We start from the raw sequence: 13639 nt of genomic DNA on the forward strand, positions 1-13639 counted from the left end.
TTTCTGTTTAGTTATTACATTGCACCCATAATAGAAACAGATACAATTATTTTCTTCCTCCCAATGAGCATCAGAGAACTTAAAGTAACTTAAGAAAGGCTGTAGACAGGGGTTTCCATGAATTTCCAAGTCTGATATCTTTCAGTCTGCCTTTGCTACCTCATCACCACCATTCCCACAAATGCCCTACAGACATAGTAAACTATTTATATTTCCCCAAGATCATGTGTTTTTTAACTACTCTGTAGCTTTGTTCATGCAATGACTTGTCCTGAAATGTCCTTTCCCTTGAGTACGTTTAAAGATCCAGCTCAAACCATCCTCCCATGTGAAGCTTTCACTGATCACTTAAAGAAATTTAAATATATCTTTCTTTGGAGGCTAATTTACCATGAAGCTAATCAGAAATCTTCAAAGCCCCTCCCTTGGACAGCCACTTTCCAAGGATCTGGGAAGGGCCCTGACATTATATTTACAAGGTTATATGCTTTTTCTAATTTGCAAAGTAAGATATTTAACCACATTTGGTTAAGACTGTTTTCCTACACCAGACTTCTTCTTCTTTGTGTTGGGTGGCACTGGGGTAGCTAAAATGAGGCTGAGTTGTAGATAGATTTAGTGTGGGATTAGTGGGATATATTTATGTGGTGTGCAGTAACTTGTGTGTAGAGTTAATGTATTGTTAATGGTATAGAAATGGCTTCAAGAATGCTCCTATAGCCCAATGTCCTGACTCATCCAGCATCTTTACACAAAAATGACAAAGCCAGAGGTAGTATTGTGACGTGAATGTACTCTATAGTGCTCAGTCTTTGACATATTGGGTAGTAGAGGAGAGACAACATTTGAAATGGACAAAATCCAAGTTTAGTCTTTGGAAAATTATTCTAATCATCACATTTAAATTTTAAGTGGATAATTTATTTTTTAATGATGCCTAGTCAAAATGAAAGTTTTCTCCTTTCAAAAATATAGTCACTACATCATATACAACTATAAATGAACTGCAATATTTTTCTTTTTTCATGGAAATTGTCCAATATAGAATTTATCATAATTCCTGTTTTTAAAGGATCCAAATCTAGCAGTATTACAGAGGGTATGGCTATGTGTACCGTCACGTTTTAGCATACTGACTGAATCATGTTCCCCTCTCACCCTCACAAATTCATCTGCTGAAGCAATAAGTCCTAGTGTGACTATATTTGGGCAAGGCCTTTAGGAAGTGATTAATGCTAAACAAGGTCATGAAGGTGGGGACCCAATCCAGTTGGATTGGTGGCTTTATAAGAAGCAAAACAGAGATCTTTTTTTTCCTCTCTCATTTCCCATGTACACTCAGAGGAAAGGCCATGAAAGATTCTCACCAGACACCAAAACCTGCTGGACCTTGATATGGGACTTCTAGCCTCCATAACTGCAGGAAATACATTTCTGTTGTTTAAACCACCCATTCTATGCTATTTTGTTATGGCAACCTAAGCACATTAATACATGATTTATTAATAATAAAAAACAAATTTTGATCAAGTATGCTAAAGTAATAATTGAATTATCTATCTATTGAAAATAACATTACAAAAGGACATGTAGCTACAAAAATGTGGGAAAAAAGTACTACAGTTGCATCACACATTCAATTAATACAACATAAGTTAGAATGGTTTTGAATTTTGTGATGCTTGTAGTATCTTTAAAAAAATTTTTTTAAGTTGTTGCAGTTTCTTTTCCCATTCTAAATATTCACTGTACCTGATTTTTTTCTGTTTCTTCAATAGTGCCCCCCCCAAACTGTGTACTTCAGACCTACAAAACCTGGATCCTCCATTGCCATCTATAATAGAATTTACACCAATGTTTCTATGTCTGTGTACCCCTTTAGATTGTGAATCTATCTAGGGCAGAAACTGGTTTCATTTTTGCTTTTCTAGCACCTGGAAGAATGCTGACACATAGTAGTAATTTAATAAGTGATTGTTGGTTGAATAAAGAATTGACAAATGGATAGAAAGAATAGAGAATGTATGTTTTTTTAATTTTTAAGATGTTTTTTACTTACTTTTGAGAGACAGAGAGAGACAGCATGATCAGAGAAGGGTCAGAGAGAGAGGGAGATACAGAATCTGAAGCAGACTCCGGGCTCTGAGCTAGCTGTCAGCACAGAGCCCAATGAGGGGCTCGAACCCATGAACCATGAGATCATGACCTGAGCCGAAGCCGGACACTTAACAGACTGAGCCACCCAGGCGCCCAGTGAATGGATGTTAATTGGTTGAGGAAGAGAGTAGCCTAGAAGATTAGCATGGAGGATTTGAGAGAATGAACATGGAGACAAGAGGAAGTAGTCAAAGTGACCAAAGAATGCTAGCTCCTGTTTATAGATTATGATTAATCATCTAGTCCAAGGTTACTCCAGGAATTGACAATGGATGCCCAGTGACACAATGAGTGTTAAAAAAAAAAAAGTAGTTTCAAAATGGGGGTAATGGGGATCTACTCTTTTGCCCAGTATCTTTGTAGATTTTCCTTTATTCCTTTCTACTACTCTTTCACTAGCTGTGTGAACTTGCACCAACCAGCTAACCTCTTTGTGACACAGTTTTCTTTTCTATAAGTGTAGATAAATACCCCCGAAAGTTGTTGTGAGAGTTAAAAGGAAAAAAGACCTGTGAAACATCTAACATGGTATCTGGCATATACTAGGTCCCCGATAACTTAGTTTATGTACTTTTTTGGTCTTTCTCAGTGAGGTCTGTTAATTCCCTTTAAGAAAGCAGCATCTCTTGGGGGCATCTGAGGCTTAGTTGGTTAAGCATCTGAGTCTTTTTAAATTAATTTATTTTTTTAATTAAAATACAAGTTTGTTAATATATACTGTAATAATGGTTTTAGGAGTAGAATTTAGTGACTCATAACTTACATATAGCACCCAGTGCTCATCCCAACAAGTGCCCTCCTTACTGCCCCTTGCCTATTTAGCCCATGGCCCCAACCCGCAGTCCTCCAGCAACCCTCAGTTTGTTCTCTGTATTTAAGAGTCTCTTGGAATGCCTGGGTGGCTCAGTTGGTTAAGCGCCAACTTTGGCTCAGGTCATGATCTCGCGGATTGTCAGTTGAAGCCCAAGTTGGGTTTTGTGCTGACAGCTCAGAACCTGGAGCCTGTTTCAGAGTCTATGTGTATGTATCTCTCTCTCAAAAATAAATAAATGTTAAAAAAGAGTCTCTTGGGGCGCCTTGGTGGCTCAGTTGGTTGAGCGTCTGGCTTCAGCTCAGGTCATGATCTCATGGTTCATGATCTCACAGTTTGTGGGTTTGAGCTCCGCATCAAGCTCTGTGCTGAGAGCTAGCTCAGAGCCTGGAGCCTGTCTTCAGATTCTGTGTTTCCCTTTTTCTCTGACCCTCCCCTGCTCACGTTGTCTCTCTCTCTCTCTCAAAAAATAAAATAAAATAATTAAAACATTAAAAAAAGAGGGTCTTGTGGTTTCTCTCTCTCTGTTTTTATCTTATTTTTCCTTCCCTTCCCCTATGTTCATCTGTTTTCTTAAATTCCTCATGTGAGTGAAGTCATATATTTATCTTTCTCTGACTTATTTCGTTTAGCATAATACCCTCTAGTTCCATCTACATTGTTTCAGATGGCAAGATTTCATTCTTTTTGATCACTGGGTAATATCTCCTTGACTATATACACCACATCTTCTTTATCCATTTGTCAGTTGATGGGCATTTGGGTTCTTTCCATACTTTGGTTATTGTTGATAGTACTGCTATAAGCCTTGCAGTGCATGTGCCCCATGGAATCAGAATTTTTGTATTCTTTGGATAAATACCTAATAGTGCAATAGCTGGGTTATAGGGTAGCTTTATTTTTAATATTTTGAGGAACCTCCATGCTGTTTTCCAGAGTAGCTGCAATCCCACCAGCAGTACAAAAGTGTTGCCCTTTTTCCACATCCTCCTCAACATCTATTGTTTCCTGAGTTTTAAATTTTAGCCATTATGACAGGTGTGAGGTTGTATCTCATTGTGGTTTTGATTTGACAAGCGTCTGACTCTGATTTTGACTCAAGTCGTGATCTCATGGGAGATTGAGCCCTGGGTCTGGCTCATAATGACTGCGTGAAGCCTGCTTGGGGTTCTCTCTCTCTCCACCCCTCCCCACCGCTCACATGCTCTCTCTCAAAATAAACTTAAAAAAAAAAAAAGACACAGAGTCTCTTAATCTTACTGGGCCCTCACTGTCTATTATACTCCTCTAAGGAGAAATTATTTTCTTTGTGACCTTGGAAGAAACTCCTTCAGGAATGCTCTTTCTCCCTTGGACTTATTTCCTGGTTGTAAAAAAAAAAATAAATAAAAGTTCTAAAGTTTACAAGGCCAATGTGTGATCTAGCAGGAAATGTAGATATCTTTCACATTAATAGTAAAAGGATAAGGAGTCTGGTTCCAATTTGTTCATTTTGTTACCTTGGCATCTACTTAGAGCAGAAGCAGGAAAGCAGCAATTAACTAAAGGTGTCTACAATGCAGAGTTTTAATTAATTCCTCTGATTTTATTAAATGGTGCAATTTGAAGAGTTATTGGGCATAAAGCAGCTGGAAAAATTCCCAGTGCTTAGGTCTACCCCCTACTATGATCCTAGTTGGGTCAGGCAGAGATGCTAGCCCCATATCACTGCTAGCAAGCCTCCTTTCAGAAGCTCTACTTCCTGGAGGTGCATGACAATAAGACGTAACTGTGGGATAGTATCCCAGAAAGGGGGAGTCATTGGCTGCAAAGGTTAGGAGACAGCACAATGCAGCCAAATGCTTTAGGATCCATTAAGTCAGCACAGCTGTTGTATGTGCTGCCAATTCTACTCAGAACCAGGCAAAATTCAGGTTGGAATTTTACTTCATATGGTGTGCATATAAGTGGACTGGAGCAAAAGAACATTAGAATGGGCAATAGGGCTTCATGTAGTAAACAATTAAGAGCTAAAGGTGAAAGCAAGTGAGAAGAGGTTGGTACTCTTTGTCACAGTCCTCTCCTGTTGCTGCAGCAGCGAGCACCCCCTTGTCCATGTGCAGAGGAGAGGGTTTGGAAGGTCTTTATTTCTGTTGTTTCAATTTCACCAACAGTTGACAGGCCCATCAGTTGTAGGAATTAGCTTCTTAAATTGGTTGTGAACATATTAAGAAAATATTCTTGGTTTATAAGAAAAATTGCATACTGGGGTGCCTTGGTGGCTCAGTCAGTTGAGTTGTTGACTCTTGATTTCAGATCAGGTCATGATCCCAGGGTTGTGTGATAGAGCTCTGCATCAGGCTCTGCACTGAATATGGAGTCTGCTTTAGGATTCTTTCTTTCTCCCTCTGCCTCTCTCCCCTGCTCACACACACACACTCTCTCTCAAATAAAAAAATGCATATAAAGTATGATTTCCAGAAATTGACTTCTTTTCTCTTTTTAGATGTAAATTATCTATATTTATCATTTTTTTATTCCCCTCATTTTAGAGAAAGAGCTATTTTGTATCCTGTCCATGAATAAATCACTAATGTAGGCTCCAGATTTTAGCTTCTCTTGAACATTGAACTCTTATAAAATTTTTAAAAAATGTTTATTTATTATTGAGACAGAGAGAAACAGAGCATGAGTAGGGGAGGGGCAGAGAGAGAGGAAGACACTGAATCCAAAGCAGGCTCCAGGCTCTGAGCTGTCAGCACAGAGTCTGACGCAGGGCTTGAACCCACGAACTGTGAGATCACGACCTGAGCCAAAGTCGGATGCTTAATTGACTGAGCCACCTAGGTGCCCTAAACATTGAACTCTTGATTACTTCCTTTCTTCTCAGTCACTTTAAATGTCTCTCCCTTTTTAACATACTAGTTTTAAGTTAACAGACCTGCACAGGTCATTTTCCTTAAATAAACAGCTTCTCTTGAACCTGTTACCCTTGGAAATATGGTCTAGGAAAACAAAAGCAAATGCCTCTGTGCTGTGCCTCCTTAAAGTGTCATCTCCCCATTTCATGATACTTTCTTTCAAGCAACATTATAACTAAAATTTGAGTTTGTGAACTGCTTTGAAGGGAATCCTTCCTTTACTTCATCAGGCATTATTAGTCATACCTTCACTGTGTTCCCATAGCACTCTTCATACTGCTCATATTGTGCAAGGCAATTGGAACTGTAACTTATTGGTTTACATTGTATTGTTATTTACCTCTTTTGTATTTATGTCACTTTTGCTAACCCATGAGTCCCTAAAAGGAACTGAAGTGACCTTTATCTTGGTATCCCCAGAAACAAATGCTTCATAATTGGTGCCCAGTAAATGCTGAGTGGGAGAAAGGGGGGCTGACAACATTAAACTATGTCCAGGAGCGTCTGGGTGGCTCAGTTGGTTGAGCGTCTGGCTTTGGCTCAGGTCATGAGCTCACAGTTTGTGGGTTCGAGCCCCGCATCAGGCTCTGTGCTGACAGCTAGCTCAGAGCCTGGAGCCTATCTTCAGATCCTGTGACTCCTTCTCTTTCTGACCTTCCCTGCTCATGCTGTCTCTCTCCCTCTCTCTTAAAACTAAATAAAAACATTTAAAAAATCTAAACTATGTCCATGTGACAGTTTTTCTGAGATAGGTGTCATTATACTTACTTTACACACACGGAAACTGAAGTTTACAGAGTTCAAGGAGCTTGTCTAAAGGCATCTAACTATTCAATATTGGAGCTATAATTCAAATTCTGGTCTGGCTGATTTTAAAATCTATGCCTTTTCTACCATGCTACCTGCAATATTTTACACTTGGAGTCCAAGTTCTGGCCCCACCAAATCTCTTGTGCTTTCACCCCACTCTGCTTTCTCACCTCACAGAGACACCCTGGTGTCCTGATCCCTACTTTCTCCTGGTTTTTCTGCCTCCTTTTTACCTCACATCTAGCCTACAACATATGATTTTAAACTTGAACCCTCTTTCAACATCACCTTCGACCTTTGTCTTTTGCCTCATCTGCCTGGAATGATCACCACTCCAGATCAACCTCTGCAATTTGCCTTCTCTGTTCGGTCACTATTGAAGGAAACTATTACTGGATAGACTGGTATCACCAATCCATGGTTATGAACTTCAGATACACGTTCCAAGCTTCTTTATTATCCTTTTACTCATCTCTGGTCAGCTCCTTCTGCTATTCTCAATTACTGTTCCAATACTTACTAATTTCCCCAATCCCACTATTGACCTTTGATCCCCTCACTCTTGAACAGTTAGGAAAGTTTCATGTTTTTCTCTATCATAAAAAAAAGCTGAGGTGAGTATCCTTGTACATATTTCTACTTCACTTGAGAGTTTTTCTTAAACAGCAAGTTTCTTGAAACAGTTAGCTGTGCCTATTGCTGTCATTTGCTTTATCTTTGATTGACCACTCAGCCTGCTGTCTTGACTCTGCCCCTTAACTGTATTGAGATTCCTCTTAGCAAGGTCATCAGAGCTTCTATTTTGCTAAATCTAATTCATATGTGTAAGTCTTTAGCTTACTGGATCTCTCAGCTACATCTGGCACATCTCAGAATTCTCTCCATCTTTTAAACTTTCAACTTTGGTTTGCATGATCCTACTCTGATTTTCTTCCTATAAGTGTTAGCTAATACTTACTATGTGCTTATCAGGCACTATTCTAAGGGCTTTACATGCATGACATGTATATTTAATCCTTAAACAACTGAGGCTTAGAGAAGTGAAGTAGCTTGCCCCAAATCACACAGACTGGGTCTAGAGTCCATGATTTTAATTTGCGTTATACTCCTATCCTTAACATACTATAAGTCTTCTTTGTGAGCTCATTTTTACTGTTTCCTTAAACCTTGAAATTCTCCAAGATTCCCCTAATGGCCCTACGGTCTCCTTACATATTCTCCACGGGTAATCTCATTTCCTTTCATAGAGTTTTAACCACATGCTCATAATACTCAGACCTATATCCAGTTATGATTTATCCCCTGGACTTCAAACTTGTATCCAATGGCATCTTGGCCAAATATACTTGGGTGTTCCATGGGCACCTAGTACTCAGTGTAAAAAATGGTTCAGTTGTAATCCTCTTCCTCCTCTATTCATCATACAGTAATATCATTTAGTCATCTAAATCAGAAAACATGGTGACATTCTAGATTTCTCCTTCTCCTTTACTCTCAGAATACAATTAACCACCAAGTTGTGCTAATTATGCCTCCTAAAAAATTCTTAAATATTTCCTTTGGCTCCATCCCTACTTCAAACTCTTCACTTGCTTGATGTATTGTAAGAGTCTCCAGCCTGGTCTCCCCTAAATTTATTATGAGCCATCTCATCAAAACATAGATTTGATCATTCACTGCTATTCAATGACTCAGTACTGTCAACAGGTAAGTTCTCAGTTCTTTAGCATGACACTTAGAACTTTCGGTGGTTAAAAGCACTGGCTCTGAAGTTAAATTGCTTAGGTCTTTTTTAATGTTTATTTTTGAGAGAGAGCGAGAGAGAGCACATGAGCAAGGGAGGGACAGACAGAGAGGGATTCACAGAATCTGAAGCAGGCTCCAGGTTGGTTCCTTTGCTGTGCAGAAGGTTTTTATTTTGATGTAGTCCCAATAGTTTATTTTGCTTTTATTTCCCTTGCCTCAGGAGACATATCTAGAAAGATGTTGTTATGGCCAATATCAGAGAAATTACCACCTGTGCTCTCTTCTAGGATTTTTATGGTTTCAGGTCTCACATTCAGGTCCTTAATCCATTTTGAGTTTGTTTTTGTGTATGGTGTAGTCAAGTGGCCCAGTTTCATTCTTTTGCATGTAGCTGTCAGTTTTCCCAGCTCCATTTTTTAAAGAGACTGTCTTTTTCCCATTGCATATTTTTGCCTCCTTCATTAAAGATTAATTGGCAATATAATTGTGGGTTTATTTCTGAGCTTTCTATTCTGTTCCATTGACCTATGTTTTTATTTTTGTGCCAGTTCCATATTGTTTTGATTCCTACAATTTTATAATCTACTTGAAGTCTGGAATTGTGATACGTACAGTTTTGTTTTTCTTTTTCAAGACTGTTTTGGCTCTTCAGGGTCTTTTGTGCTTCCATACAAATTTATGATTATTTGTTTTCACTCTGTGAAAAATGCTGTTGGCATTTTGATAGGGATTGCATTAAATTTGTAGATTGATTTGGGTAATATAGATATTTTAACAATATTTGTTCTTCCAACCCATGAGCATGAAATGTCTTTCCATTTCTTTGTGTCATCTGCAATTTCTTTCATCAATGCTTAATAGTTTTCAGAGTATAGGTCTTCACCTCTTTGGTTAAGTTTATTCTTAGATATTTTATTATTTTTGGTGCAATAGTAAATGCGATTCTTTTCTTAATTTGTCTTTCTGCTCCTTATTAGTGTATAGAAATGAAACCAATTTCTGTACATTGATTTTGCATCCTGTGATCTAACTGAATTCATTTATCAGTTCTAGTAGTTTTTGGTAGAATCTTTAGCATTTTCTAAAATATGTCATTCTATCCTCTCTACTGCACCACTGTCATCTCAACTGTCATCAACCTCTCAGCTGGTCTCTATATTTCCATTAATGCCACCTCCCCATTCCACCCAACAGTTAGATAGATTTAAAATATACATCAAATCACAGCACCCTTCGTGGTTAAAAGCCTTCAGTAGCTTCCCACTCTATTAAGAATGAGAACCAACTTCCTGCCGTGCCTTAATGGGCCCTGTATAGTCTGGTTCTTGCCCATTCCATCTTCTACCCCTAACCCCTTACTGACTGACATTAGTTATAGTGACCTTCTTTCAGTACGCAGAACACACCAAACTCTTTCTTACGTTATGGTCTTTGCATATGGTTTCCTACTCTGCCTCGAACACTTGCCCTCTAGTTGTCTTATTTTTAACTTGGCTGGCTTTTTCTCATCCTTCAAGTTTAGCCTTAAATGTCACATCTTCAGAGAGGTCTTTCCGATTGACCCTATGTACATCCATTTTTCTCTATCTCTGCACTCTTTGTGCTTCCATCATGGTACTTATCACAATTTATAATGATTTTCACTTACGCTTTACTTGTTCTGTGGTTTGTCTTTCTCACTTGATTGCACATTCCATGATGCAGGGAACACAGCTACACTGCTCACCACTATAGTTTCAGCACCTGGCACAATGTGTGGCCCATTGTTAGCATTCAATAAATGTTCTCTGAATGACCTAATGACTTGATAAGTCAATCATTCAATTAATAAAGCAGGGGGGCATATCAACTTTTTTGTTGGTCTCTTAGGAAGAAAAAATATAACTTAACTAGAAACTTAATTGTTGACATGAATCGCCTTGCCCAATCCAGCTGAGAAGTATTGTAGGAGACCTTAATCAAGCAAGAAAAATATATACTTTAAATTTCTGATTCTTAGTCCCTACATGCTTGTGAGTGACTCAGGAATGACAAATATAATTACTACAAACCAGTGGTTCTCAATAAGGGAAGATTCTGTCTCCCCTGAGGAGGCATTTGGCAATGTTTGGGTACATTCTTGGTTGTCAAAACTGTGCAGGGAGTGTGCTACTGGCATCTAGTGAGTAGAGGGCAGGAATGCTGCTCAGTATCCAATGAATGCACAGGATTCCCATTCTCCCCATAACAAATAATTATACCACAAGAAAAAATCCATAATGCCAATATTAAAAAAATGAAAGAGAAATAGGACTATCATCTAACTTTGTGAAACAATAGAAGGGCCAAATGTAGGTGTTAGTGTTCTATAGGATTTGTAAAACTTAATAATTGAAGCCATTAATAAGCTCTCTTGTTTTCTAAGACTTATTTCTGTTCCTTAGAACAGATTTTTGGTTTTTTGTTTATTTCAAGAATCTATCCATTGATAGACTTTAGGAATTGCTGAATGTTCTAAACTTGTATCTAAAATTGTGTAATTGTAAGCATTTATCTAGAAGGAGGGAGCATCAGTGGTTCATGGCCATTCAAAAGATTAAAAAGCCACTGGTTTGGAGAGACCTTTGTGTTGTGTGGATTATACTTTAAAAAGTCATGTTTTGTGGAATATATGTTCTGCAAAATGCTTAAGAGGGCTTAAAAATATGGGTGCCCTTTAGGGCTACCTTAGAAGGCAGGCAAGTGTGGTGAAAGCTCAGTTTTGGTTTCTTTCTAGTGGTAGGGGCAATACAGGTTTCACTGGGCTGTTAGGAGACCATATGAAGTAATTTATATAAGCCCTCATATAGTGTTAGGCACAGAGCAGGTGTTCAAAAGAATGTTATTTTTCTTCCTTCTCAGAGTTATTGTGAGGATTGAATAAAATAATGCTTTGAAAACTAAATGAAATAATGCACGTAGCCTGTTGTCTCGTAAGTAGTAGATGTCTAATAGATGGTTATTTTCTTCCCATGTTTTATTTATGCCAAAATTCTGGGTTTTATCATTGAAAGTAAAGAAAAAGGATAAGCCCAGAAATAGGAAAATTTTGAGATTCAGTCTTGGCTCTGCTATTTTACTAGTTGATCTCGGTCAAGTTATTTTCTTAGTCTTACTTTTCTCATTGGTAATGAGAGATAATGCCTACCTCCCAGAATTGCTAAGAGACATAAATGATATATATGTATGTGTGTGTGTGTATGTGTGTGTGTGTGTGTGTGTGTGTGTGTGTGTGTGTGTGTATATATACATATATATATATGTAGGATATAACGTGAATCTACTTGCATGGGATATAATTGGTGCTTAATAAGCATTAAGTGCTTTTCTCATTCAAACAGTTTTTAAATCCTACCTCTATCAAGCCTTTCTGCAACAGAAGGATCATTTGCTGAATGTCTGGTACAATGACCTTATCTAAATATAGAACTCAAATATAAAATTTCTAGTGTTTATCCAATTATACTCATTTGTTCACATAAAAAGATAATATTTCATTTAGATATGTTTTCAGCATTTTTGTTCCATGAGCTCTCAGTGTCAGTAAGGGCTATTAGGCTAAATATGCATAGCATCCAATACAGCAGCACCATGTTCATTTTTAAAAAATGTATTAGGCATTACTAGGGACCAAATTATCAGTATGGAAGGACTAAGAAGAAACAGGTCCTTGGCTGTGGGTTTTACCAATGTTTCTGACATTAACAATAATAAAGCTTAAAATTTAATTTAAATTAGTATTATCTATTTATTTCTTATATGTTCCAGCCACTTTTCTAAGCATTTTGTGTAGACCAAATACATTGAATCCTCAAAATAATCCCTATTTTATAGGTGAAGGAACTGAGGGACAGATTGGTAAAATAATTTTCTCAACTTGTCTAACATGCATTGGTACTATGATCGCTCCCTGGAGCTGGTCTATGAAAGCAGGTCTGTCTGATAAATATATTAATTTAACTTTTGTATTTTAATTTCAACAATTTATTTACACTTGAAAATAAGTTATGCATACATGGTAAAAACTTCAAAAGGTATCAAAAGTTATACAATGAAAAATAAGTCCTGACTTCTGGATTCTGGTAATGATAGAATGGCTTATATCAGACTAACCATCATGATAAATTGAAGGTATTAGAGAGCATCCCAAAACAGGCAGAAGGTAGAGGGAATTCAACCCTTGAAAGAAAGGAACTACACATGGTAGCAGTCACAGTTTTTATATTTTATGTGATGTGTGGTAGAGCTCAGGCAGCTTATTCGCCTGAGGATTCAGAGCACAGAGTTCAGAGTTGCCATAGTCTCATAAAATAAGATCCAAAATCTCAAGGTTCAAATAAAAACTCACGCATGATACAAAAAATCAGGAAAAGTCTCAACTTGAATGAGAAAGATAATCAACAGATGTTAACACCAACATGACATATATGTTAGAATTATCTGACAAGGATTTTAAGGCAACCATTATAAAATGTTTCAAGAAGCAATTTCAAGCATGCTAGAAACACAATAAAAAGAAATAGAAAGTACCAACTAAGAAACAGAGACCATAAAGAATGGAAATTTTAGAACTGAAATATACAATAATCAAAATAAAAAACTAACTGGATGGGTTTAATAAAAAAAATGGAGATAACAAAGAAAAGCATCAGTGAATATGAAAATAGAGCAACAGAAATCACCCAGCCTAAACAACATATAGAAAACAGAGTAAAAAGGAATAAACAGAGACTTAGGGTCTTGTGAGGCAAGAACTCAATATCAAACATTTATGTCATCAGAATATCCAAAGAAGATAAAGATGACATTTAAAAAACATTCAAAGAAATAATGGCTAAAACTTCTCCAAATTTGGTGAAAGACTAATCCTACATATTCAAGAGGCTGAATGAAATCCAAACAGAATAAACCCCTGAAAATCCATTCCTCCAAGTCATATCATAATTAAGTATCTGAAACATAAGGAGAAAAAACAAAAATAAAAATTCTGAAAGCAGAGAGAAATAATGCATCACTTTACATTCCTACCTCTATGGAAACAATGACTCAAATGAAAATGAATTGCTCATCAGAAACCATAGAGGCCAGAAGGAAAAGGCACACTTTTTTAAGTGCTGAAAAGAAACCTTTTATCCCAGAATTCTATAGCCAGTGAGCATATCCTTCAGTAGTGAAAGAGAAATCAAGCCATTCTCAG

General features: G+C 37.4%; 1 protein-coding gene across 7 annotated transcripts in view; it reads right to left on the reverse strand.

The window, feature by feature from the left end:
- Positions 1-13639, reverse strand: part of HDAC8 (histone deacetylase 8) — a 225820-nt gene that overhangs the window by 95431 nt on the left and 116750 nt on the right. Inside the window, exon 11 of one of the 7 annotated variants that reach the window (XM_029929840.1) lies at positions 10108-10167. The exons of 5 other annotated variants lie outside the window; for them this stretch is intronic. In XM_029929840.1, coding sequence (XP_029785700.1) covers positions 10153-10167 — 15 coding nt within the window. In that variant the 3' untranslated portion in view covers positions 10108-10152. Of the gene's footprint in view, positions 1-10107; positions 10168-13058; positions 13395-13639 lie in introns of those variants that run through there. One more of the 7 variants, XM_029929837.1, reaches the window with a different exon arrangement.

This window comes from Suricata suricatta, chromosome X (assembly GCF_006229205.1).
Source record: "Suricata suricatta isolate VVHF042 chromosome X, meerkat_22Aug2017_6uvM2_HiC, whole genome shotgun sequence".
In the NCBI taxonomy this organism is placed as follows: Eukaryota; Metazoa; Chordata; class Mammalia; order Carnivora; family Herpestidae; genus Suricata; species Suricata suricatta.